The sequence below is a fragment of the Falco biarmicus genome, chromosome 10 (assembly GCF_023638135.1).
Source record: "Falco biarmicus isolate bFalBia1 chromosome 10, bFalBia1.pri, whole genome shotgun sequence".
Taxonomy (NCBI): domain Eukaryota; kingdom Metazoa; phylum Chordata; class Aves; order Falconiformes; family Falconidae; genus Falco; species Falco biarmicus.
In genome coordinates, this window is record NC_079297.1 from 27,376,006 (window position 1) to 27,403,087 (window position 27,082).

Here is a 27,082-nt window from a genome sequence, read left to right on the forward strand (position 1 = left end):
CCAGTGTGACTATAAAAGAGCTAGCAAGCAAAACTCAGTGCAATACAATTGAGAACTGTGTTTTCACTTTACCTATCAAATCGCTTTTTTCTTTTCACTGGAGCCAACACACTTGAATTACCGCAATAGCTAATTGTATTTTTCCCTGATAATAAAATGGGCCAACTAGCAAATTTATAATAAAAAGACCCTCTTTTCTTTTTTAAAATTTAAAACCAAAATATTTTTCAGAACCTTTTCATTTTTCTCCGACATCATGACCATTTCTTTTTTCAATCACCAGTTGAAGCTGATTTCTAATAGGAAAGATTTAATTTTTTTCCCTCACAATTTTTTTTCTAGCAAAACCTCTTAAACACCCCTCCTCAGTTTTTTCTGTTCTCTGCACAAATTTTAACACAGTCTCTGATAACTTTTAATGAGAATAGCCCAAACTGGAAGAAAATGTTTCTTAATGTTCTGAGTGAAGTTCACCCGTGGACAGACTGTCATTTATATCTCCAGCTCCATGCCTTTGGAAGTGATGGATAATTTTCATACTGTTTCCCTGCACAGAGGACGTATGTAGCCTTTTGGGCAGAGTAAGCAAAAGCCCTTCTGAGAGCTTTTCCCCAGGCAGTCAAATGTCTGATCCAACACATTTTAGCTGAGAAAAATGACAAGTAACTTTGAAGAGGTGTGTATGGAATTTCAGATACTTTCAACTGGTGAATTTCCACTTTAAAATACCAGGCTAACTGGCTAGCTGGATAAAAGGACCATTCTTAAAATAAAAAAAATACATACATGCCCACACACATATATATTCCAAGTAGGAGGCAATGTGGAAGAGAAGCAAACATTCGCAATGCTTCTAATTAAAGGCACTGTGAAATGCTATAGTGCTTTGCTAGGAAAAATGGGAAAATATAGGTGTTACATCTTGAAAAAGATAAAATTAAATTAAGTATTATTATGAGACAGAAAAGCTGTGACAAGTGAGAGCCACATTACTGTGAAGACTTAATACCAGCACTCATGTTCTCTTGAATCCAAGAAAGCACCGCACTGAGGTCTGTGAATATTCCCGGAGATCCTCTGTCATAATGCTTCCTCTTCTCATTACTTATCCAGCCGCGAGCACACCCCATGCCCCACGAAATCACACCAGCCAGAGTCCAGGCACCATGCTTACGTCGACACAGAAGAGGGCCTCCTGAGTCTCCCTGTAAAAAAACAAGTCAAAGCCCACAACTCACAGCCTACAAACGCACGTGTACCCCGCTGAGCAAGCCTAACAGAGTTCACTGCGTTCTCTTTTGAGCCATACTAACAAATCTGCAAAGTGGGGGATAGTAATTTTACAACACCTGTGAAGAAAGAGGCTTTATTTTTTTGTTGTGTTTAGTCAGGATTGTCAAGAAGGGGAAAGACAAGCTTATTCCCTTATGGGTGCACATCTGTTGTGTTTGAGCATGGAAAAGGGAGTGAGGAGCTTTTTTTCTTTTATCCCCCATGACAAGGAACACTTAACCTTTATCTCACTTCCTTTCCTTCCTGTAATCCAAGGTAACCTTTTCTACTTCCCTCCTCAGGATCTTAGCAACATTAACTGATCAATTTACCAAGTGTTCTGAAGTTAGAAAGCCCTCAGCATTATTGCACTAGGATACACTCCAAAACTGCTCTCAGGTACCTGTCATACAGCTCATACAATAATTAAAATGGAATCATGTAATTAAGTGCATTGCCCCATACAGAACCTTTGAAAAAATTCATATGCCAGAATGCACACGCACCAAAACAGACACGCTCACTCAGTCAGGCACAAAGTGTGAGCTTCTGAGAAACACGCTTGAGTACACGACTAAGTTCAGCTCACCTGGCAGGCATCTCTTCCTCCATCAGGAAATCCAGCACACATTATAGTGTCACCTTGGATGGGTTTCTTTAAAGTTGATAATGCTCTTGAGCACTCCTTGTTGTTTAGGATTGGTAGATTGACTTCATATAAGACCTGAGGGAGTACTCCATCTGAAATACAAAAAAAAAAAAAAGAGCAACCCAAAAACGCTCATAAGAAATGCTGAAAGGTGAGCTTAAAGTTACTGCTAATACACAAAAAAAAATTAGTTGGAAGCTTGCTCCAAGCCATTTTATGGTTACAAGCACATTCTGATAAACATCCAGTTTTGCATACAAACACAGTTTTACCTGAATAAATTTCAAAATGTTTCCAAGTTGAAACACAGGGCTATACATTCTAGTGAGCCATTCTGAAGTAATTCACAGGCAGGCAGAGAAGCTAGCTAGAAGATCCCATTTTGAGATGACAATTCTTACGACCAGTTGATGGTTTCTTCTGGTCTGCCTATGACCTACGCAATCAGGCTCTTAGCTTCAGAAATTTCAGAAATAAGACACTGAGAAACCTGAATGTCAAAGAACAACTGGAGTGGCTTACTCTCATTTAAACGGCCCCAACCACAAGCAGTGCAGATGTATCCTGCTTCAAACTTTTCCCCTGGATCAGGAAGACATGCTGGCAAAACTGAAGAACCTGCCACACAAGGACATGAGTTTTATTGATAACTATTTGAAAGAACAACAACAAAAAACTTCCTTTCTCGGTCAGTTGTTGTTTGTTATTTTTTTTTACTAAAAAGTATTGTTATTTTTGTGGCAACTGAAAAATTAATCTGGCATTTGACAGTCGATCTGTGCCTCCACTTCATAGTGTTTTGGAATGGAAAAGAAAGCCATGAGCACCACAAGCATCAGCCCAGTTTAAACTTAGCTGCTATCACTATTAGAAAAAGTAGTTGCTCACATTTGTGGTGGCAAACAAAAAGCAACCTCATGATGTGAGCTGGAGTCTTTGGAAGAGCAAAGTGTCGGGTGGACTCTCCTATGCACCACTTTTATAAAACTGATGTGAAATAGCCTTCCAGAAACCTGGCCATAAGGCAAAGTTAGCATACAGCCGAGAAATGAGATGGAAACAGACCGTGCTGCCACCATGGAAAATAATCCCTGCTGCAGGAAAGGAAAGGAGGGCAAACAGCAGAGGGGGGTGAGCAAGGGGCAGGCAGTACCTGCCATGTGCTCTGAGCTCTGCTCTGCCTTTGGCTAGCTTTACTGCTCACCAGAGGCAGAAATCTCCACCTACACTTTAGATAAAAAAATAAACACACCTATCTGCTCGAATTTTCATCTCCCACATACAAAGAACAATACCTTTTCCTTCAAGGGAGTATTAAGTCTGAAGAAGACATGTAACTCAGCTGATACATTTATCTGACTTACGCCTGGTATTTTAAATACTTCAGTTGCAAAATACACTGGAGACTTTTAGTGGTATAATCTGACAGCTGTGAAATGGGTTTAAACCAAGTTTCAAGGCTTTTCACAGCACCTGGGAGAAGCAAAGGCCTTAACCTTCACCGCTGACAAAGATCACAGGTAACTATGGCCTTACTGAAGTTGAAGGCTCCATCCAGCTTCAGAAGGGCAATGTCATAGTTCATCGGCCTTCTGGGGTCGAAGCTGGGATGCTTAATGGCGTATTTAACAGGGAGCGTCTGCTCGCCGGTCTCCCTGATCCTCAGATCATGCTCTCCAGCAGTGACATTCAAGTACTGGAGTAGGTTTCTGTAGAACAGAAAAACCAAAGTTTAGCTACAGAATCCTTAAAATGAAAGAAAAAAAAAAATTAGTTGTATTTAAACAGAGAAGTTATTACTACTCATACCTAGTACCTTTCATCTGCAGGTTTTAGAGCACTTAATATGTATGGTCAGCAAGAGCCGAGCATGCCCCACAGCAGAAAATCAGGAGATGAAAAGGACTGAGAAGAAAAATCTTTTTGCTGCACTCCTGACTGTGGCTTGGTGGTCCACCAAGCAACCAGGTCCTCTTACTATGTTTAAAAATGTTCAGTCACACTACTTTTTGAAGGAGGAGGGAAGATTTGGACACAGGAAAGTACAGAAAAAAAAGACTACTTCTCTAGCATTCTCAGTTTATACCTTAAAAACATAGTGAATCCTGCTCCGGGGCTTCTAGTACCAGACCAGATGTGTAGCAAGGAAACACAAAAGCGATTATTATGAACGTTTTATCTTCCTTCAAATTTATTCACCCAACTTGAAGAATAACTTTTGTGTCAGGAGGCTTTATGCCGATTTAGACACTGCCTGTCCTTCTGTAGTTAATATAAACTCTGCAGTTATTGGCTAATTTGACCAAGATGTGATCACATACCAGATACAGATGAAATTTGTAACTCCAGGTGAACCATAAGTACAAATATTCAGTATTAACTATAAGGGAATTATACCTCAGTGAAGCCACTACAGAATCAGAACTGAAAGCTTCCATACAACATTTACAGACTTTATTTTTATTTTTTTAGCACTAAGGCTGAAAATCATCAGCATGCAAGAAAGAGGCGAGTACTACACCCATTCCCCATTTAAGTGTATATACTCTGCCAGATGTTACCACTAAAAAAATAATTTGCAGTCACCTGATCAATATAATTAAGTACAGATTTTTACCTACACTTCCAAAATCAGTCTACACCAATCCTTGCAAGTTTATTTCATTCTTAATTATTTTTGAGATGTTCAAAGGTTTGGGGGTTTTCTCCCTTTCTGTTAAAACATGGAAAATATTGGTTACAAGTAAAAGGGTAGCAACTGTAAGTAGTCACCACCAAGATGCTACAGCACACACATGTATTTACAATCAATGTTTTTCTGCACCTGCAGCCTGCTCCTGAAATATCACATCCATACCTGTCTAAGATGCAGTGAGCTGCCGTGACCACCCACTGAGCAGAAACAATGGTGCCTCCACAGAAATGCTTTTGACTTCGTTTCAAGGAAACCTGCGTCACAGAAAGAAGGCATGCCAAATAAAGAAAATCTTTGTATCTGCTCTGACTGCATTTGAGGAAGAAAGGGGAGAGTACATACAGGTACTCTTGGTGAAGATTCACGTAGCTAAAGCACATGCTGCTTTTTCAGCAAACACACTTTCATGGCATTCTTACAGTCCTTGAGCCTAAGAGATCCTAAACCCTGCTGTTCTCCCTCCAGCAGTGATTTTGGTGCCTGCATAAAAGCAACATACATGTAATAGATGCCAAGTCACTGAGGTACTCGGCATGCTGTAAAGGTCACTAGTTAGTTGAGAATTTTTCCTTTGCAGGTCACTGGGAGCACTACAAATCTGAGATGCCTAACAATAAGGGGCTGGCTCTACCTCCTTTGGTGACCTATTTTTGAGCAGTTTCACCCATGCCTCTCTATGATAAGCTAAACTACAGATGCTCTTTCATAAAAGATGATAGACAAAATAAAAAATTGTAAGGAAAGGTTTATTAGGGAGTAGGACAGGCTCTGTGTCCTCTCCATCTGCTTCGCTGCTTTTCATAGAAGGAGGGTGGAACTCAACAACACACCGTAAGTGTCAGTAAGCACACAGTACAAGTGTTTTCTGCTTTTGTCATTTCTATGAAAAGTCAGGACTTTTCATAGAAATATCTGAAGATAAAGCCACATTTGCTCGTGCAAACCTGCCACGGATGTGTGCCTTGTTTCACCTGGCTTCCCCCAACAATCCGAGTGAATAGGTTCAGGTAACTCCATGGTTTTGCCTCTTGAACCTTCTGCCCACACTTAGGATCTGAGAAGCAAAAGGGAGAAAGGAAGGAAGGATTCAGTCTGGATGTAAGGTTTTCCGCTTTTTTGGTAACATAGAATTGGAAGGCATGGCCCGGCACAGCGGTCAGTGCAGTCCCTCTGCCATGACAGGAACCACGTCTTATAATTCCTAACACAAACTGCCCAGACCAAGGCTAAACTGGGCTAACAAAAAGGCAACATACTTTATTTTGCAGAAGTTCTCCAAACCAGCACTTTTTGGTTCAATTGTATCACAAATACTAAAATTTACCTTCCTTGAGCAAATGCATGTGTGTATATGTACGTATTTTAATACTCTTGTTAGGTCCATGCTTACTTTAACTTTTTGAATGACAACATTCTCTTCCAAGCAAGTTTCAGAATTATTTTGGCATTAAATCACTGTTTTGTTATTGCTTTCAGAAATCTCTTTACACCCACCATTTGTACTTAAAATATTTTGGACAAACAGGGTCAATATGCACAACATACAGACCCTGATGACCAACAGTGGCTGAATTTCTCAAGAACATCTATTACTGCACCAACTTTATTTCTTCTTAACTCACTATTATCATCATCTACTATGGCTAAGTGAAGCTGACAATATTTGTTTGTAAAGGAGTCTATTTAGAGAAACAAGTATCTGTGGTGATAACCACTGATTTGGCAGTATTTTAGTAAAGACAGATGCAAATTCTGCCAAGCAGCACACTGTAACAGAGGAATTTTTTGTAGTGTACTTCCCAAACCCAACAGTGGCCACAATTATTATTTTTTTTTCTTAGAGCTGTATGAAAAGTTATTGAAGCCAAACATATCTCTAAGACATTTTACTACAAATTCTGTTAAACACTACATTGGGAAAAAATTAACATCCATAAACCTGGAACGTTTTGTTGTTTTGGCAGATAGGTTGCTGTATTCAGAGAACCTATACGTGTATACACTGTCTGGAAATCACAGGATCCTCCAAACTATAAAATATAGCTTACAATACCTGCAAAAAGGGTTTTGTAATCATCCTCAGGATTAGCACGGCTAACGCAAGTGATTAGAGTGTCACAATAATGCTGACACAATGCTAGTTACCCTAGCTTTCAAATAAAAAAGGCTTTATATAGAAATGATCCAGTTCATTTATCTGATTTTTTTCATTCTTTCCTAATTCTCACTGCACCCACCTTTTTCCCATGGGCAAAAAACCAGTGCGGAAATGGGAAAGAGAAAACAGAGACAAAATTTAAAAAAAAGGGGTTAGGTTTTACCAAAAGGAATTTGGTACTGGGAAAATGGGCAAAAATAAATAAAATTTAAAAAAACAGATTCACAAACTAAAACTTACCTTTTTTCTTTCAGCATCAAATATGTCTATTCTCCTAACATGCGAGACTGGTTTAAAAACTGCAAGTTAATAATTATATTAATATTATACCAAACATATTATCTGTATTTTGACAGGCTAAAATCTACAGTGCCTTGATATTTGTAAGCCCAAGAGATTCCCGACTGCTTCAGGACCAGTGTGTTCACCAGTTGGATGAGAGTTTTCTATGTAAACTGCATCACATGCACCCACATGGCAGGATGCTGAAGCCAGTGAAAACCATTCTACAGAATACTGTGCTTTGGACTGCTTAAGTGAGCACCTTATTAAGACGATCCAGAAACCACACCTGTTTTGACAGCCAAAATAGAGTTTTTACAGTGAAAACAACTGACGGGCAGAATTTTGGAAATTAAGCTGTAAACTTCCCTTTTTTAATACTGCAAATTTAAAATGGGAGCAAAATGGTTTTGCTAACAGCCAAGACATGATTTCCATGCCTGTTCACTATAAATCAGTAAACCTTCATGAAGGAGACACGAACAACTGTTGTCATTAATTGTCTAAAAAACAAAAAAAACCACAAAAGAATGCTCTGGATTTGAAGATGTAAGACAATGGAAGAGAAGACTCACTGTACTCTGTTTGCAGCCCACAGATAACATGCTAAACCATGACCTTCATTAAATTGCTGCAAATCTGAAAGTATTTATTTAATTAATCATAAATCATTTTTATTTAATGTTATTCATTCCAAATCACCAAGGAATCTGACAAAAGTTTTGGAAGAATTACTCATTAAAAGATAACAGTCAGTTACAGACCTGGATTGGAACAAAAGCAAAGAATGAAAACTAGACCGATTATACTAATGCCACCTTGTGTCTAGGTCTGCAAGCTCTTAGGGTCAAAAACGTAGAGGGTGAAACTAGTGCAGCTTCTTTATTTCAGGACCGATTCCCATGCTTGTCACTGCCTAAGAACAAAACCGCTAGTACTTAGAAAACTGTTAAAGCTCGAGTGAAATTTTCATCCTACCTTTCTGAAGAGCAGATGGTGCAGCATGAAACTCTGCAATACAAACTATCCCTGTCAGGAGTAACTGCAGCTTACCAGGGGCCGTGCACATCCTGGGGTGCTAAATGACTGAGAGAAGACAGGGAGAGGCTTTATAGGCAAAAAGAAACCCAAATACTACACTGCAGGAGAACAGCAACTAATTGAAGTAGAAGTTACTCATTAAACCAGCCATAAAGAACTTAACTGCACAAGTAAGTTTTTGAAATTTAACAGAGCATGATTTTTTTACATGCCATTACTAAAGCCTTTGCTGTAAAATACTAGATAAAATCCTCCCCAAAACAAGTTTTTTTCAGGCAAAATGACAAAATGAAGTTACTATTGCATGCTTTGCCAGCATCAGCTTATCCAGGCTGATGTTGATATCAAACTGGAACACACATGAACAGAACATGAATTGCTATTTGCCCCTACAATTTCTACAGCTTTTGAAGAGGCAATACTTTTTATTTCATGCACAATTTGTATTTAGCCCAGCTTTACAGACCTGAGAAATATACCAAAAGCTTATCATTATGTTGGCACCATGTTCGGTGTTGTATAAGACAAAGGTAGCTCTCTGCATCAAAGAGTCATTTATTTTTAAAAGAGCAGTGTTTACATCCCTTTTTTGAAAGGCAACTAAGGACGACCAGGCTCAGCCTTTTAAAAATCTGTCAGCAATCAGCAGCACCAGTTCCAAGTCACTTTGATGGCTCAGCTCTGCTTTTAATAGCAATTTAAGTGCAAGTGTCTTTTTTAGGATTTGAATAGCCTTCTAAGGTACACATCAGCAGCTAAATTAAAAGTTTTCACAAAACAAAAAGCCTAAGTTCAATTTACCTGCAAACTCACCACTTAAAACTTCGATCAGTTTTAGCAAGTATTGCCTGACTTGCAAGTGACTGAACAGAGCAGTAAATACAATTAAAATATTATCCAAAGTTAAATTCATATGAAATACGTAAACACCAAGTAAAACATCACAGTCAAAAGAAGCAATAGATTTACTCGGGAAAGAAATATTCACACAAGACAGGGAAAAACACTGGGGGTTTGTTTGGGGCTTTGTTTTTTTCTTGGCTTAAGTGGTTGAGATCCTCAGCTTCCTCCGTCTTTGTAAAAAATAATTCAGTATTTCTACCTTCTGTATTCTCATAGCATCCATAATTTTCACGTGGGAAATGCATCCAACTTTGAAGACAGAAACACTATGTAAACAATAGGTGCATGTTAATACAAATCTCAGTCTTTAACACCTTCATAGTCCTAACTTATCAAAATTACATTTTTTAAAGATGCCAACAGGTAAATGCAAAATAGATATTCTTTTAAAATAAGGTGCAACAGTAATTAAACAGTTTCTCTTTTTGTGGTTACCATCACAATGGACAAGATTTTTTTTTTTTTTTTTAATTCTGCACAGGCTCCCAATGAAAACAATTTATACTTGACTCATTAGCCCCGGTCTATTGAATATTTTCTGTTATTTGACCAAGGATTTTGCAATACCCCACCCCAACACACCATCAGTCAACATTTCAACAATCATTTATGTATTTATTTAATTCTAAGTTTTTGTTGTTCTTTTCCTCTACCAGTGAGGCGACAACAAAAAACAACTTTTACTCTAAATAGACAATTTCATAACAAACAACTGAATACAAACCCTGTCCTAGAAACTCTGAGTTGCAGCTGTTCTTTCTGTTATAAATATACAGAACATTTTAAGACTGCGGTTTTCCCACTGGTCCTGTGGAGATCCGTAATTCTGCAACTTCTGAAACCTGCATCACCAATAACATTCCAGCTCTAATTTAAAACTTTGAAGGCTGCTTTCTTTCATTAATTCATTTGTATTTTGCAGGGACAAAACCCCAAGCCCCCACAATCAGTTCCATGTGCAGTAGAGCTCTCTGATTGCCCCCATAACAACATCCTTGGGAATGATGCCATCCAACAGGACGATTACAAACAAGAATAAATCTCTGCAGTTATAAGGGATGCTGTGCAAACTACCACCGATGAGAACGAGAAACATTCGGCTCACTGGCAAATGGAGAAACAATCAGCTCATTTCCAATCAGTTAGAGAGAGGCAACACTTACTCTGCAGCAGCCAAAGAGGTCAGAAAGAAAAAGCATAGACTGGCACGTTCTGTACAACCTGCTCCTTATCGGGGATGGCAAAAGAGAAGTGCAGGCCTTCTTGTCCTACTATTCTTTGTTCTCCGCTTTGCTACCTATTTATCTTTCTCCTGGAGCTGTTACCTTTATCTTGAGTGCAGACAGAGGCACTAATGACTTCACCTACTCCCCCTACTGAATAGCTGCTATTGCTCCTAAAACCCTGCAGCTTTGGCAGGCAGTGCAGCCAGCATCATTCCTCAGAGGCAGGCAAAGGTCACATCTTACAACTTGATCTCCATCCACGCATTTGCTTGGAATCTCAGTGCAGAGCTGGCTTTGTATCCTGTTAGTGTCCTGCACCTTTGTAGTAAGAAAAACAAAGCCACTAAATCACTGACTGTCCAAAATGGCCTGATCCATGTTTTAGCAGGTAGAGCCAGTCCCTAGCCTCACAAGAATGGTGCTGATCAGTGCTACTCGGTCTGGCCTGTCCCTTCTTTTGCTGTGCACTTGGAGAATAAAATGCTTGTAAATCAAAGCATGCCTGATGCTGAAGAAATGTATACAGCTGCTCCTTCCTACAAGGTTATTAAAACATTAAACATGCATGCATACAAATAAGTTTCAGACCAAGAGAAAGCAAAAAACATAGATAATATCCATCACCAGAACTTTCCAGAATGGTGCTCTGTTCTGATTTTGAGGAGTTTTTAAGGAGGTCAAGGGCTGGTAGGAGGGAACACAGGCTGCTTTTCAGTGAAGGTTAGCGGACTACTGAGATGGACAGAGTGCAAGACACAAAAAAACACTTTCTATTCTTGTTAGAAAAGTTACTTCGTGTTGCTCCTCCTGGCCGCGGAGGCAGAAAGATGGAAAATGCATTCACCTAGTGACAATGTGAAGTTTAAGAGAAGAGGGAATGAGGAGTAAAGGACAGAAGTTGGGGAGGGTAAAACAAGCAGTAAATGCCAGTTAGTAATTAACCCATTAGAAGATCAGTAGAAAAGACACATTGAAATTGGACTGGTTTTTCTTGGCTTTGCTTGTAGGTTGGTTTGGGTTTGTTGTTTTTTTTAAAACACAATGAGCTGTGCTTTCAAGGGTCATCGATCACAGACAAACAGTTTGCAAGGTCACTGGCTGGAAAACTGGAAAACCTATTAGCTCAATAAAATTAACGGTTTCATATTTTAAACAAGATATAATGTCTTGAAATATTTAAATCCATAAATCTTGTCATGCATGTATTACATTTATGAATTCAGTAGTTTTTAACTGAAAGCAGATTTAGCTTTAATGGGGATTAAATGTATTTGATAGTTGTGCATGAATTTTGATTTTCCAAACTTACTTTTCACCAGTTTTAGGTTTTCCAATTACTTGATTCAAATTATGCCCGGGTTTGATGTAACAAGAAAATCAAGTTTAATTCTCAAGATAAGCCCATTATTGCCTACCACCTCCCCAAAATGAAAGAAGACATCAATGCATACAAAAGACCCTGAACAGCACCAGCACAAAACTCACTTCAATATTAATATGCTTATAAAACCCATCACCACTCACACACACACTGAGAGAGAATAACTTTTCATTCACTTTCTTCAGCCAAAGCCTTCATGTTACTTCAAAGATCAATGTATTGAAAAGCCGAGGGAATTCCCTCCTTGAAATTCTCGATTCCTAGAATCAAAATAGTAAATAACTCTTTAACTTAAAAACATGTTTTTCCCTCTCCCTCTCTATAAATATAGTCTCACCTCTGAGTTCTGCCAAGGTATGCCTTCAGCTGGGATTTGTGTACTTCCTCAGACCAGCAGAGATTATTGATAAATTCACTTGACCTCCTGCAAAAGACAAACTACAGAATTTCACCTCAACATTCCACGTGAATCCCAGTTAACCTAGTTTTATTGTTTAAGATTATAGCTAGGTTTGGGTAAAGGTAGCAAAAAAGTTCTGCAAACTAAAATTTTGCAGTAATAATGCTCATGATGCTATGAATTCATTTTCCAGAAAGATTCATATCCAAGATTTTTCAGTCACTGGGACATTTTTGGGGAAGCAAAATGTTTGCCTGAAAATTAAGCAAATACACATTTAGAAAAAGGTCAGAATCAAAAATTTTAAGCCAGTACTGGTTTGAACCCATTTAATTTCCATCTATTACTAAAACCAGTGCTGACAATTGATTGCTAGTATACCAAGAACAAACAGTAACTGCTGAAAACACGCAAGGCAAATGCTTCACAAGCAATCCAAAAAACCTGATGTGTGTTCCCACAGTGCTTGTGAGTTCATGATGGCTTTACACCAACCCAAGTCTAAGCTGCTACCGAGAGGGCAGTTGTGCCCCATCTCCCATGAAGGTGCCTGTTGCTGCCATTCTCCTTGTGCTAGCCTCAGTTCTGGTCAGGCTGTGTGGAGAGCTGGATGCTCTTCTTTTTTATGTAGCTGGCTTTGCTTTTATATCTGGATTGGTTCCTTGATCAAAGCTGTTATTCAAAAATTGAATGCCAGTGCCAATGTGAAGGAGGAGGAATGAATGTACGCACTAGACAGACCAGTCCATCCTTTTTGATTGCAGGCTCCACTTACCATTTAAAATATCTAAAGCAATCATGAAACTTCAGCCAGACTGGGTTTTAGACACAGTATTGTCCTAGAAACAGACCCAGAGTTTTCAGTTCTGTTCCAAGCTTTGTTAACAACCTCCTGCCTGGTTCTGGTTAGTAAACATGTCTCGGCTAAATGTTCTGCAATATTTAAGTATCAACTATCACACTCTGGGGATTATGAAATCCCTTTTTTGTAGGGTGTGAAGATCCCTGAAAGGGCGAAGTATCTTTATGGACTTTTAGCAGCATAGCAGAAGTTAAAAGATACCGTCACCTAGTAACTCCATAGTTCAAACAGGAAAGTTGCTACCACCCCTGCACAACTTACGTCCACTCCACATCCTCCCAAGTATTAGTCAGCCTAATATATCAGATTCCCTTGGATGCAGACTACTTTCTGAGACTTTGCGCTTTTAACGTTTCCTCCCCCGCTACCACCGTGTTCTCATTACAGCCCACTGCATAAGTGAAAGGGCCAGTGTTCTTGCCTCACAGAGACACATTTAGTTATGTTTTATGACTTCTAATTAACTAAAGTAAGAACTCAGAGGGAGCAGTAAAACAAGAAAGGTTGGCTTTTGATAATGTTTTTACTTCAGCTTGCTACGTCCTCCTAAATTCTTCAGTTGACCTGTCAGAGCATAGAACAAAATGTACAATAGCAAGAAAGTTCAAAAGAGTACTAGGAGTAAACCCATAGAAACCCCCAAGACACTGTTTCCCAGAACACTTGGTCTTTAATTCAGGCTTTTGGATACGCATCAAGATCTGTTTGAGCCTCCTGTGCAAAAAAAGGAGTGCAACTTTAGAGGAAAGCGCACTTAACCTCTTTTTCATTATGCAAAGCAAAGCACAATAGCTGTTATACTAGCCAAAATTAACTGGCAACCAAGAAGTAAAAGAAACACCTGCTGGCCTTTCCCTGCTTTTCACAACTGCTCCATTTTTCCTGCTTTCAGAGCTCGCCCATCTAGAAGAACTGCAGATACAGGCTCAGTTACCTGCACCTACAATAAGTAATACTGTGACGTACATTTTCCATTTGCAGCCAAGTCTTCTCATGGACAGAAGTTTTACCTTTCAAAGTACACAAGACCAAAACCAAACAAGATGAACGATGTCAACAAATACAAAAATACTGCAGGCGAAGAGCACAACGTGTTCAGATACAGGCCAAAGCTTCACCGGGATAGAGTCCAGCCTTACATCCACAGCGTAAGTGATTAACCGGGAAAGGACAAGTGAAGGATGAAAAAGGGAACAAAATTGTGCTTAGCTCAAGTATTTGCCCTGATTATCTCAAAATGCTCTGTAAGTAAAGATCGATTCTAATGCTTTTTCAGCTAAGGAAAATCTGGCCCATGCTTTAAGTAAATCAGCGACAGTCAGACGCATGCTGGTCGCTTAGCACCCAAACATAGAGCATCCCCTCAGGAATGTTTTCGTTGCTAATGAAATGCATAGTTTTTAGCACAGTAGCAACTCCTCAGTGTCAACGTAAATAAAAAAATAGAGGAACACTAAAGCATTAATTTCACATAACTCTACTATTTTATATTAACATACTAACAATTACTGGGTTTGCTCTGCAGGTATCTAGGCCCTGTATTTAGCATCCCCACATCCAGAAGGATAAAGCCTGAAATGCACTGAATCCGAGCTCACAAGGCATTGTACAACAGAGAAGTTACTACGAGCCGAGCGTGAGGTCCCGGCTCTCCTCCCTCAGCAGGCACCTGGGCAAGGTGCAATGCAAGGCACTGGAGAACACGCCCTCCGCTGCTGCCAGCTGTCTCAGCTGTTCTGCACTGCCTTGTGCACAAAGAGTTCATCCCTCCCTCTCTCCTCCACCTCCCTCCCACCACTGGTATTGTGTGCACGTTTTCATATCATACCACACCTTGACAAGGACAGTGGAAATGATGCTAGTGCAATCTGGCATGATTTGGCTGAACAAGCACTCATCAAGCAGGCTTTGTAGATTAGGAGACAGAATTTTTTTTCCCAATAATGTAATTTCTTCTCTCAGTATGATCAATGATAAAGAACAGAATGCTCTCCAGTGTAACTACTTAAGCCACTTTTTTTAAAAAATACACCTATTAAGATTTATCATTTGTCTGCTCACCGTCTTCTTGATAGGACTAATTCTGTTGACCATCTCATAGGAATAAATCTCTGGCTCACACTTTGCATACTGCTTCTCTTATTTTTGGGTCTGATACTAAGAAATCTTAACTGGACACACTACATTTTCAACACCTAAACATCCATTCTGATTAAACATTTCTATGATGGCTTTAGCATTTTATCATGAAACACAAAACAACTCCTAAACATAAGGAACCACCTTCAGTATATCTTTTGGATGACTGCATTTTTTTTTTTATATATACCTCATTTATAGTGTCAGGTATACTGATAAAATGCAACAGCAATATCAGGTAGGAGAAGGGCCAATAAAACCTCTTCCTTGTCAAAATACATAAATAACGCCATCTCAGGCAAACAGCAGTGAGATGAATTCTTGCATGTTTTTCAGAAACATACTTAAGATAAAAATGTACTACATTAGCATGGCTACACTGCCAGTACAGTGCCTGTACTTCACATCGCATCAAGAACAGGACATTGAAGGACAGCACTCCAGGTGCCTGCTCAGTTCAGCACTGCAAGTCCAAAGCTCTTGGCATCTTTGCACAGCCTATTTCACAGAGGGTACCGCTGCCTTACAAGGAGATGGTACTGAGTCCAAATGGTAAGCAATCAGAGATGAATGATTTGTCAAACTAGCTTAACAGTTCAGGAGAAGGAAGTTCAAAAGGAATTCATGTATTTGCTCTTGATCAGTCAACAGAGACCAGCTTCCACTGTTAGAGAAAACTGGCACATAACCACAGTCTGTTTGCTCTTGGCCAGGCTTGATCTCCACGGCTAAGTAACTTATTTATGAAATATGAAAAAGTAATCAAGCATAGGGAGGATCAGAGAGCAGGTTCACACTCTCAGCTGCTGGTTTAGACTGAGAGGGCAAGCCAGAAAGGAGAGAGAAGTGACAGAGTAGCATGCTCATAAAGCTAATTATATTGTATCTGAATCATAGAAAGGTGGACTTGAAAACCTTTGGGGGTACTTTCCAGGCTGAAATCTGGGTACTGGGTTTTGGATATGTGAAAAAATGCAAGATTCACAGTCCCCACCTTTAAATATAGAAATGGAGACACAGAGAAAAACAGAACCAGGGAGGAAGACCGCAATGAAGTTAAAAACAGAACTTAGCCTTCTGCCTACTGTCTTCCCCTACCAGAGTAATGCAAGTGTGCAGGAAGCACAAGCCAAAGTCCAAAAAGAAAGCAATTTCAGAGAGATGGGGAAAACCAAGCCACACAGGATTACTAAACAATGATGGGATATTTCCTTTATTTATAATTAAAATACAGCCAATAGCAGAATCAGCTGCATTTTTATTTATTCTTCTGGCTGCCCTACATCAATATGAATACAGTAACCTTCATTGAAACTGAAGTAGGAAGTGGTGTGTTCTGTTTTCAGCTCTGCCATAAGATGGCAGAGCAACATCATTTCTGTCATGGAGGTAGCTGATCTCTACCTATTAGTTTGATATTGCCCGGTACAGTAATCATGCAGGCACATAAGTACTTGCAAAAAGAAAAATCAGTTTCTTCCCCTCTGTACTGCAAGGCAAACCTCATTCAAATCCAGTAAGATATATACAGTCATATCAGAAAGTTTAGTTCATAATCCTCTTAATAGGCTTCTTAGAAATAAATTTTAAGCTGTTTTCATGATTGCAGTGAGGGCTTCAGGAAAACCAAGAAATCTGGATAGTTATCTGTTTATAATAAGGAATCACATTATGAATAACAGTGACACACAGTCAGCACAGATCTTGCTGCATGCTTTTTATATGGCTTTCCCAGTTTTGTATCTCATTCTCAATGCTGTGTGTACAAAGGACAGTAATTTGCAACCCTTGCTGCCCCACAGCAAACCAAAGTAGGATTCATCCTAGTACAGGTATGCGCACTGATACAAAATCACCTGAGTTTAAGCTTTAGCTAGCCTAGAATTCTCAACTTGAATTAATATGCCTATTTTCTCACTTTCGTAACTAGCCTCCTGCCTCCAAGCAGCAAAGACTTAGCAAGCAGCCTATATCAATGCAAGCACCTGCAGTATCTTCTGCCACGGGACTCTCTGCTTGGGTATTACCAGATAGCAACGAAACTACCAGTCAACTCCTTTAGGGAAAGATGCAACATACATTGTGTTACAGTAAATACCACACAGTAGGATGAAAGGGGAAGTAGATAACTTCTCTATTGAAACTGAGGAGAATCCCCATCTCTGCAATGGTAGATGTAGCTCTAAACACTGAGTAGGAAATAAGAAGTCTGCCTTACAAAACATTCAGTACTTGGAATGTGCAAACACAACTGAAATCTTTGCAAAAGTCATTGTGGTGGTGAGAGGAGGCAAAAACAGCCAAAGCAAAAAAGCTAAATAATGGAGCTACTTAAAAAAAAAAACCCACATTGTTTTAAGTAATGTGATCATGCATACTGTGAAGAAGAGACATGGACGTGCAGCCATTCCATCACACGTCAGCTTTGGAAGGGATAAACTTCAACTGTCTCAGCAAGATTTGGCAAAGTTGACAAGAGCCTGAGGTTTAGGTTACTACTATCACACCTGCAGTGACAGGCCAGAGCAAGCTCCAAGCAGCCCATGCAACAAAATAATCATGGAAGAGCCTTACTAGCTTAAGAAAAATTAATTTAAAGGCGTTCCAGGGCCAATGTAAAATTTCAGTAGGTAGAAAACTGAACTATGCGCCACTGGTTAATTCTCTTGCAGCAATTCAGTCAGAAATGGGAGGCCTTTAATGAACATCACAGAACACTACAGAAACCACATTATGCTCAAAGACAGGAAGTGGCTTTTGCCTTTCGTCAGCAGATGCATGATATTCCACACGATCAGCACGAGTTGAAGCTACTAAATTCTTTCCACTCAGAACAACTGCAATAGTCTACCTAAGCTAAGCAGGCAAGCTGTAATGACAGCCCTCTTTCTTCAGGAGGCAGTTATTTCTCAATAGTGGTACGTGGCATTAGGAGACTGGTCAGTACCTTTATTTGTGGCTCAAAGAAATGTGAATTCAACCAATACAGTGTTAAATTAACACGAGCAAGCTTTATTCTTCAATTGATGTAAACAGGAGATAGAACTAAACCACTTACAAATTCTGTGTATGCTTGACTTCAGACCTCATCATGGGGGTTGGCCACATAGTTATGAGCAGCATAGTGCTGATCATGCAAGATCTTTGGCCAGTTCTGAAAAAAAAAAAAGAAAATCCAAACACCAAAAAACAACAAACTAGACAGCAAATACCAACTCCCTGCAGAAAAACAGCTGAAACACACTGAATAGCAGCATTTCTTTCACAATTTTGTGCACAATGCAACCCTTTTTATGTAGGAAAGTGCTATGTCAAGCCCTTGGAACACTGCAGTTCACAAATACTGCAGAATACTGTAGTTTTGTGCCACTCTGTGCTAGTTTGTATTGAATTAGTACACATCACTTGCTGCACTATTCTTTGCCCTAATGTAATATGCATGGAGCTGCATCACTAATTTGCGATTTAGGAACTCTCTACCTTCTCTAGAGCAAAGGTCAGGGGTAAACTATAGGTTTTGAAATCTTATAATGAAAAAAAAAGCCCCAACATACAAAGCTTGAGTGCTACATGTGTGTATGGACAGATGGATGAAAGGAAATGGGGTAGGATAGATAAGTCTGCTACCCAAGTACAACAAACTTCACTGAGGCACATCTTAACCTCCAGAGCAAACTACCAAGGGAAAAAAAAAAAAAAAAGAGGGGAAAAAAAAAAAAGCTTCCAGAGGCTGACATCATGTGTGGTGATGAGAACAGACTAAGGGGACTATGGCCTAGTACCACAAGCCAGGCAGTAGAAGCACTGCCGTTGACATTCAAGAAGGTCTTACCAACAGGCATGCCCTTCAGTTTAGCAGCTTTTGCATGTTTTTCTCCATCAAGATGAAAAGAGCCATTTTTTGACCACACTATTTCTACCTGAAGTGTTAGAGGTTCTCCATGGGTCTGGTATAGCCCTTGGAATCCTCAACTGTTCCCAGGTAGAAGGAAAGCAAAATAAAATGATTCTGCAGCCTCAGACCCTCTCTCAACTTGCAGAAAGCATGCCAGATTTAGGATTATAAAGAGTTAATAATTTAAGTAGCCTCCAATGTCATAATTTTTACAGGCAGGAGAGAAACACGCACGAAACTAGCAGTTACTTAGTAGGTGTGTTGAGTGTGAGTCATATTTCAAACACCAGATTAATTAGAGTTTAACACTGCAGCACCACAAAGCCCATCCTATGGACAAGGATTCAACACTGAGCACAAGACATTTCTGGTTGAAGTTTGATTTTCCGTGCTTTCCCAGCCTTTATCACTTGTGAGCTATGTTTAGCCAAGGTTCTCCTGCTTCCTAGATTAAGTTAAAAATAGTTGACATGCACTAAGCAACTGTCTAGACTCCATAAACGTGGAAAAATTATGACAACGGAATTTGGGTACACACTGGCTTAACACTTCTAAAAACTGAGATTTGTTTAAGTTACACTCACTTATTCCTTACTCTGAAATATGTGGTTTGCTGTACAAAATAAAATTAAATAAACAAAACCAGAATTTCATATCTCAAATAACATTGCATGAGTGGCCATTGCAAAGGTCAGAATAGCAGAATGGTGAAATTACCTAAAAACCCAGGGGGGACACGAGGACAACCCTAAATAAATGCAGAACCCCTGAAATGCCACTCTCCTGTTGCATTTTTCATACGTATTTCTAACCATTTGGACACCCAGAAACTTCAGTATCTAAAACTCCACGAGATCAGCTGAAGCTAATAATCTTGACTTCCTGGCAGAACAATTGAGACCAGAGGAAGCTCCATTTTGCCATAGCTAGATTGCTGTTGGCACCCAAACTTCCCAGCAAGCACTGTCATCTTCAGTAGTGTAAGGCTCTCTACTATAGAGCTTATGACTCCTGAAGTAGAAATTTCTGCTTTTAGAATTAGTTTGTTGGGTATCAAATCATCTGCTACAGTGTAGCTTTAATTGGCCAAACTCAAACAACACCTGAGATGGACTTGTTGCCTGTTTAGGTATTTTTCCCTCTCAGGAAAATTCTCTTTAATCAGAAGAATCCTCTTCCTCAACAAAAATATTACTTGTGTGTGTACATAAAAATCCTTGGGAAGAGTTGGTTTTGCATGCAAAGTATCCATGATGCAGTATCCTTCAAACCCCCCCAGAAGACTCGCTTTGCTCTTTCAGTTTGCATTCCTGCCGTCAAGATCAAGGGCAGCAAAACCAGGCCTGGCCTCTTTGCCAAGTTCCATCCTGAAGGGTTTCGGTTTGCAGACCAAGAATTTACTATGGAAACACCAACAGTCTCCTAACAACAGGGGCTCTCTCTCAGTGATGTTGCAGGAATGTGAGCAACTTGGAGCTGGTCCTCTGAATTTCCTGTATTTCCCGTCTCTGCCCGCAGAGCATTCATAGTGCCAACAGCGACAAGCACGCAAGTAGTGCCATGTAACAGGAGAGATAAATAGATGTTTGAAACAAAAGATTTGGTATCTGTCTCAAAAGACACCTTACTGCAATTCTGTTCCACAAGTGAAGTTAGACAACAAGCCAACAGCAGCCCCTGCAGTAGTAATGCCGTATTTGTCAGAAAGCACAATTAAGTTTTCAAAAACAGAGCACGCAGTAATTCCCATCAACATGAGCTTTATCACTGCTTACCTAACAGTCTGCGTGCAACAACAGTCCATTGTATGATCCCCGCTCTAAAACCTCCTCTTCTGGCTTGCTCGCTCTATTCAAATGAATTGTCAGTCCATAAACCCACTGAAGCAACAGCATCTGCAATATTGTTATTAATGGTGTATCAGCACTTCCACTCAACCACTGCTTAGCTGTGCATTCAAGTTTGCAGAAAAAAACAAAAAACAACTCTAGAACACAGCTCCTACAGAGCTGTAAAAAAAGTAAAACTAAATTGGTTTCCCCTCCCACTCACATGTACACAGTCACAAGCTCCCAATTTGTTTTCATTAACAAAAGGAAAGTGCCTTTCATGGAATGCAACTGAACTTGCTCCTCTTTCTTCACCTTTCCATTTATTGCTACCTGCTCAAGCATATGCAGAGAGTATTTTTAAGACTCTGATACCGTATCTCTGCAAGTTAATTTACCAGTCATCAAGCTTTCAAAACCAACAGCAAACAAATCAGTGCCTACGCATCTTAATGCAGTCATAAAAATAGTTCTTATGACAGCTTTTCGTTTTTCAGTCTCTTCATTAATCCTTTCTACTTAAAACTCAATTGTTCTGGAGCAGAACTTAACAATACACGTACCATCTTCTATAGGAGCAGAACCTAACAAGAAAAACAGAACTGTAAGGCTCCAAACTGCATACTGCATTTAATATACCTATCATGATGAAATGGAGATGATAAACTTTTCATTTCTGTAAAGTGCTGAAAATCCTCTCATAAACTTGCACTGCAAGCATTTAATCTTTTCCTACAAAGACAGATAGTGAAAAGCCATTCATACATCTGTGTGCATATATGTGCACGTATATACACAAATATATGATTGTAGAGCTTACAAAAAATAAGCAAATCATGTAATTTAGAGAGGACTATTTTTATTTGGAAATACTTAAGCTGGGGCTAGTATTTTGCTCTTCTATTCAATAATGACATGGAAAAATGTTTAATTCTATTACAACTATAACTCTGTGCCTAAACATCACAATATAGCACATATTGTCTGTACAGTGTTACATTTCAGTTGATTTGAAAAGTTTTTGACTGTATAGATTATTTACTTTAGTGCTTTTTAAAATGCTATACTGGTAGACATGCACCACTTACAGTCTCCTGAGCTAAGCCTCTTTCCTAAAGAAGTTAATTGCCAGGTAAGAGACATCTGGGCTGTGCGTTTCTTAGTTTCCAACAAACAACTAATTTTCAGTCATTCTCCTCTAAAGAAAAAGAGGTGAAAGAACAGAAGCATCAGAAAATCTGCTATAATAATGTTACAGTCTGAGTACATAAGAGTAATCGCATGCCGCTTCTTCAGAACACTGAATATTGCTTTTCTAGTAAGCTTACTAGTGCACATAGTTCAAAATATTAGTGCAGTGAAATCCAAGCAGAGCTTACCAATTAATATCACATCTATTCAAGCTACTTTAGCTCCAAAACATCCCAGACAGTGGCCAGGAATCTGTTGTTCAAAACCTGCAATAAAATCAATGTTTCAGTTTCATCCTTTGTACCTTTCATCCTTCTTCAGATACTTCATTTTGGCAGAAAAGAAGTCAATAGCTTGAGAGACATTGTCCTACAGAAGTTTTACCAGTAAGCTATAACCAGTCCCTGCTGGAGCAAAAATCAGTGTCTGCAATAACTTAACGAGTGTTTACTTTCAAAACACAATCTCTAAGGCAGTTATACTTTCCACTCAAGAACAGGACAACTGCAGAAATATTTTATGAGCAGTGACCCATCACCCACCTTTCCTTTTAACTCTCATTTTCACCTTCTCTTTCAGACAGGTACAAATATTACCAGAAGCCATGCAAGTTTTATTTAATCCAGTTGTATGAAATTTGACACTTCTTTACCACTTTCCCGTTTCTTTTATGCACATGTACTTCTGGCTTTCAAAAGGCAGCAGGACAGCCTTTAGACAAGTCTCAAGAATTTCTGCAGTAAGGATGAAACATTTCTTCCCGTCTTCCACATCTATGTCAAGACACCGGTGACAACCCATGCTCCCCTGCTCCCGTTCTGGTGCCCCGTGATAAATCATAAGCTTGTCAGATCTATTAACATTTTAGCATCTATCATGGGTGTACTTCAATAGACTCTTTTAGCAGCTCACCAATGGCCACAAGCCTGTAAGTATTTAATTCTACAGCATAGCATCCGTCAACAGCCCCAAAGAACTTCAAATAATGCTGTATCCAGACTAGCTTCATGTCTTCTCCTCAGACCAAAGAGTGTTCTTTCACACAGCCAACACGAAGACCACAATACCAACGCAGCAAAAGGACTTCAGAAGCTACTGGTCTAGCACAGTTTTGATGCAAGCCAAGCACCCAACAGATAGGACAAGTTAGCACAGGCATTCTATATTTAGCCTTCTTGTAAAGCAGTTACGTTTTTAAAATAGCAATGGTTAAGTGTCTCCTCCCTCAGTTCCAAAAGGAGCCACAGACAGAACAGTAAATCAGAAGTCACAAACAAAGACCAAAGAGGAAAGACTAGCAACATATATTGTTCTTTATACATATGTACATGCTTATGGGGATTATGAGACATGTACACATAAAACACTGGAAAGTTTTCAAGTAATTATACAATGCTTGTGAATGATTATGTATGTTCATAACGTCATTAACTCAACTAAGTAATACTTTAAAAAAACATGAGGACGCAATTTTGCTGTGAAAGTACCTGTTCTAAATAGGATTCTGTCAAAAAAAGACTATTTCCAAGGAACTACAATAAACCAGGAGGCTGGACAACAGAAGCCATGTGCACTATATATATAGTTTGAGAAGTCCTATAAAATGCAACAATTAATAGACAGCATAGTATTACAGATAGCTGGAAGGGGGGAAAAAGTATAAACAACAGTAGTTTTTAATTCCACACATTTTACATTTAAAAAAAGAATCACTTTTTTTACCTTACAAGTTGGAGCGCTGCCTATGTGCGCATCACATCAACGTTTTCCTGGTGCGCTATGTCTAGGAATTTGCCCTAGCCTCCCAAGCTACCCAGGCTAAGGATACTGAAGTACTGAGAAGACAAAGTGTTACACAACAGAAGCTATTCGCTGTGTATATAGCAAGACATTCAAGAAGTTCTACAAAATCCAGAAGCTGTGAAGCATATTTGAACATCTGTTAACCCACTATATACGCTCCAATAGAAAAAAAGAAAAATTGCTGCCTGCAATCAAAAGAACTACAGCTGCAAGAGCCCCGCAGCTGAGTACAATTGCTTTAATTAAATGCAGTGAAGCAGAGGAAGCAAGCAGCCCCTCTGGAAGCAAGTGTTTACAAGTCAGCACGCAGGGGCACATGGATGATGCAAAAGAGATGAACAAGTAGAGCAGCAAGTTCACTGTGGGTCAGTTCAAACAAGCCGCTATTCAGAGGAACCTCTGAGCCCTTTCTGTTCTCTCCTTATGGAAACTGCTCATTTGTGCCTTCTTTTACCTGAAGTCTGTACCCACCTCAATCTGCGACAGCTTCCTAAGGAAATCTATGAAACTGCTGCTGGAGAATAAACAAAAGCTTCTAAAATGTGATCAAGAAGATGCAGCAGCAATCAAGCCCAAAAATCCCATGAAAGGAACTGCAGAAAAATTGAGTAGGAAGATTAACAGCAGGTGCTCTCATTTTAAAGTGGTGGCAGCCCATTCTTTCAGCATCACCTGATGCCCAAGTGAGCTTGTTCTCCCGACTCCAAAGCCCCAAGCAGTTAATGTGCAACACCTGTATCCTCTTGCAGCGCCACATGCTAATAGCTACCTGTTCTAAACCGTCCCATTTGGATTTCTAAGCAGGTGATCTTAAAATAAGAGCTACCTAATGTTTCACAAGTGGGAAGAGGAATTAAGACAAAGATGACCTGTAAGCAGATTCCATGCTTTAAAGTTTATAATCATTCATCAAGACACAAGTCATCATCTTCACTTGACATGTTTTAATAGCTTTCTAACAGAAAATGAAAAAAAACCATTCTGATGTGGTGACGCCACCACCTCAGGATTTAGAAATGGTATTACTTTTAAGTATGCAGGTGACATTGGCTTTGCATTTAGCATTTAGGTTTTTCTGATGGGGTGGGTGTGTGCTCATAGCAGTGCCTGAAGAGATGGCCCTTTCAGGCAAGCTATCTTACCATGCTACTACAAATCCACCTTACCCTAAAAGATGCCTGACTTTGGTTAATTACTAAACCTACATGACAAACACCTGTAAAGCTACCATCAGCAAAGGGAGCATCTGTTTCCAGATTCCTCATTCAGCTTCTATGCCAGCTACACTGATCACTGCTGGCACCCAGGGTAGCAACTCCTGACACTTCAACAGAAGACAAACAAGCGCAAACCCCAAGAGTTTCCAACAGAATGACTGAAGTGACAAGAATGCATTTAATTCTAAAACAAAGAAGTGCCAAGAAGAGGCCAAGAACTGGCTGATTTTTTGATGATTTTTTTTTTTTGCACTTGCATTCCAGTCTTAGCATTTTTTTGTTTACAAAAGTTCAGTAAAATTCTGATTAGAAACAAGGTTATTTGATAGGTATTAGCATAACCTTTAGAGAAAAACAGTAACTGCTTCTGAGTTTTCCTAGTACCTTTCTTTCTATCAAGTCCGATTAAAAATATTTTAGTTCATTAATTCATACGTAACTAGTGTCCCCTACCAGTGGTTTAACTCATCAGTACTTTCCTCTTTCTCTACAGTAACAGTGGAGACTGATGCAACAGTGTAATCATTTGATGTTTTAAAAAAATTGCACTGTTCCCTGTCTCTAGTCAGAGGACTGCTACAAGGAAAGCCTTCACTGAATACTACTGGAGTGTTAAGTCCCTAAAATATCTTCAGCCACCTAATGTTCTGTAGAACTTCAAGTTGCATTTTATGCTCTTTGAACTCAAATATAGGTGCTAAGCACCTATTGGCTCTGAAATGCAGAAACCAGCACAGCAGCAGCTAATTCATCCAGAAGGTGACTTACTAGGCTGAGTGTAGCACATTCCTATTAAAAATGGATAACTTGGTTTTAAATTAGTCACAAAGAATGGAAGTTACCTTGCATGTTTTTCTTTCCAAATCAAATATTTAAGAGGAAAACCACAGGTGTCATTGACAAGGAAAGATTAGTTGTGGCTTAAAGCCACACACATAGATTGAAAAGTCTTGAGACATGCTCTGCTCGCTAAGTAACCTTGTAAGAGCACACTTTAGACTGATACCTGTTGTCACTGGAGAATTAGAAGCCTTTCATTTGTTTGCAAGAATCGTAATTTAATATTTTAATATTCTTAAAAAACCTAAAGTGGTAATTTCCGTGATATCTACCGTGCCTAGCGTTAATAAAGTATTTACGGCCGAAAGCATAGCATATTTTTGTCTCAAGAGGCCTCGCACTACAACTCGAGCCAGCTGAGCGGGTGGCAAGAGCACGGGAACCAGTGGTTAGCACCTGGGTGGGGGAAGAAAACCAAGCCAACGGTTCTCAAGAGTTTGTTTGCTCAGTGCAAACTAACCCGCCATAAAAAACTCCCAACATACCAGATCTTACCAAAGCACAGTTAAATCCAGAGCTCTGGTCTTTCATTTTTTTTTTCTTAAAAAACCCCAAAACATAAAAAACAAACCGAAACAAAAAAACCACCACCTTCAGCAAGGGGTGATTCAATTTAAGACCCAAACACGGAAGCAGCCTACTGGACTGTTGCACTTGCAGCACAATAGAGAGGAAAAAGGTGATTATTACGAGTCCCACATTAGGTCATGTTAAGTAGGTGGTTATAGACAAGAGCTCTGCAAGCAAACAGAATGCTGGAGGGAAAACAGTTTATGGGTCCTCTACTGTCATATTTGGAAGAGAGCTCCTCCACTCGCAGGCTTGGAGAAGGTTGCATGAACAGTCAGAACAGCACACATTGTTAACTCAGTTACTCAGTGAAAGCTCAACAGCTGCAGGAGGATTGCGCTGCTCTGGCCTGAAGCAGACTTGAATCCTTACCCTAGATACTAGGCACAAGATTTTGAAAGTACACGTTGTGTGCTTTATGCAATGAATAGCAGGTCTCTGATCCAGCCTGGGAGAGCCTTTATGAAACAGGAAAGGTAAGATGGATTTGAAAGATATAGGCAAACAAAACACAACTAGTCCCTCCCCTAAGTAAAAGCAGCTTCACAGAACTGGAGAATTATACTCAACTATTGACTTAATTGCAACTTAAAAAATAAGCATATCAAAAAGTCCTTGAAAGAACATGAAGCGAGAAGTTGTGCAGCACAGCAAGTGGGATCAGGAAATCTCCATTCTTCCTGCTAAGGACTTAAGAGTAACTGTCAAGTCGTCTTGTTCTAGCTTATG

The 27,082-nt window shown here is 39.5% G+C and overlaps 1 protein-coding gene across 5 annotated transcripts in view; it reads right to left on the reverse strand.

The window, feature by feature from the left end:
• Positions 1 to 24,695, reverse strand: part of OVCH2 (ovochymase 2) — a 39,918-nt gene extending 15,223 nt beyond the window's left edge. Inside the window, exons 1-12 of one of the 5 annotated variants that reach the window (XM_056353215.1) lie at positions 23,646 to 24,689; positions 22,112 to 22,189; positions 20,679 to 20,798; positions 18,067 to 18,162; positions 11,945 to 12,031; positions 8,035 to 8,142; positions 5,561 to 5,670; positions 4,779 to 4,870; positions 3,458 to 3,630; positions 2,444 to 2,539; positions 1,862 to 2,013; positions 1,010 to 1,205 (exon numbers count right to left, since the gene is read on the reverse strand). In XM_056353215.1, coding sequence (XP_056209190.1) covers positions 1,010 to 1,205; positions 1,862 to 2,013; positions 2,444 to 2,539; positions 3,458 to 3,630; positions 4,779 to 4,870; positions 5,561 to 5,670; positions 8,035 to 8,125 — 910 coding nt within the window. In that variant the 5' untranslated portion in view covers positions 8,126 to 8,142; positions 11,945 to 12,031; positions 18,067 to 18,162; ... (1 more) ...; positions 22,112 to 22,189; positions 23,646 to 24,689. Of the gene's footprint in view, positions 1 to 1,009; positions 1,206 to 1,861; positions 2,014 to 2,443; positions 2,540 to 3,457; positions 3,631 to 4,778; positions 4,871 to 5,560; positions 5,671 to 8,034; positions 8,143 to 11,944; positions 12,032 to 18,066; positions 18,163 to 20,678; positions 21,346 to 21,816; positions 22,065 to 22,111; positions 22,190 to 23,645 lie in introns of those variants that run through there. The other 4 variants (XM_056353219.1, XM_056353216.1, XM_056353217.1 and 1 more) reach the window with 4 other exon arrangements.
• Positions 24,696 to 27,082: the final 2,387 nt, after the last annotated feature.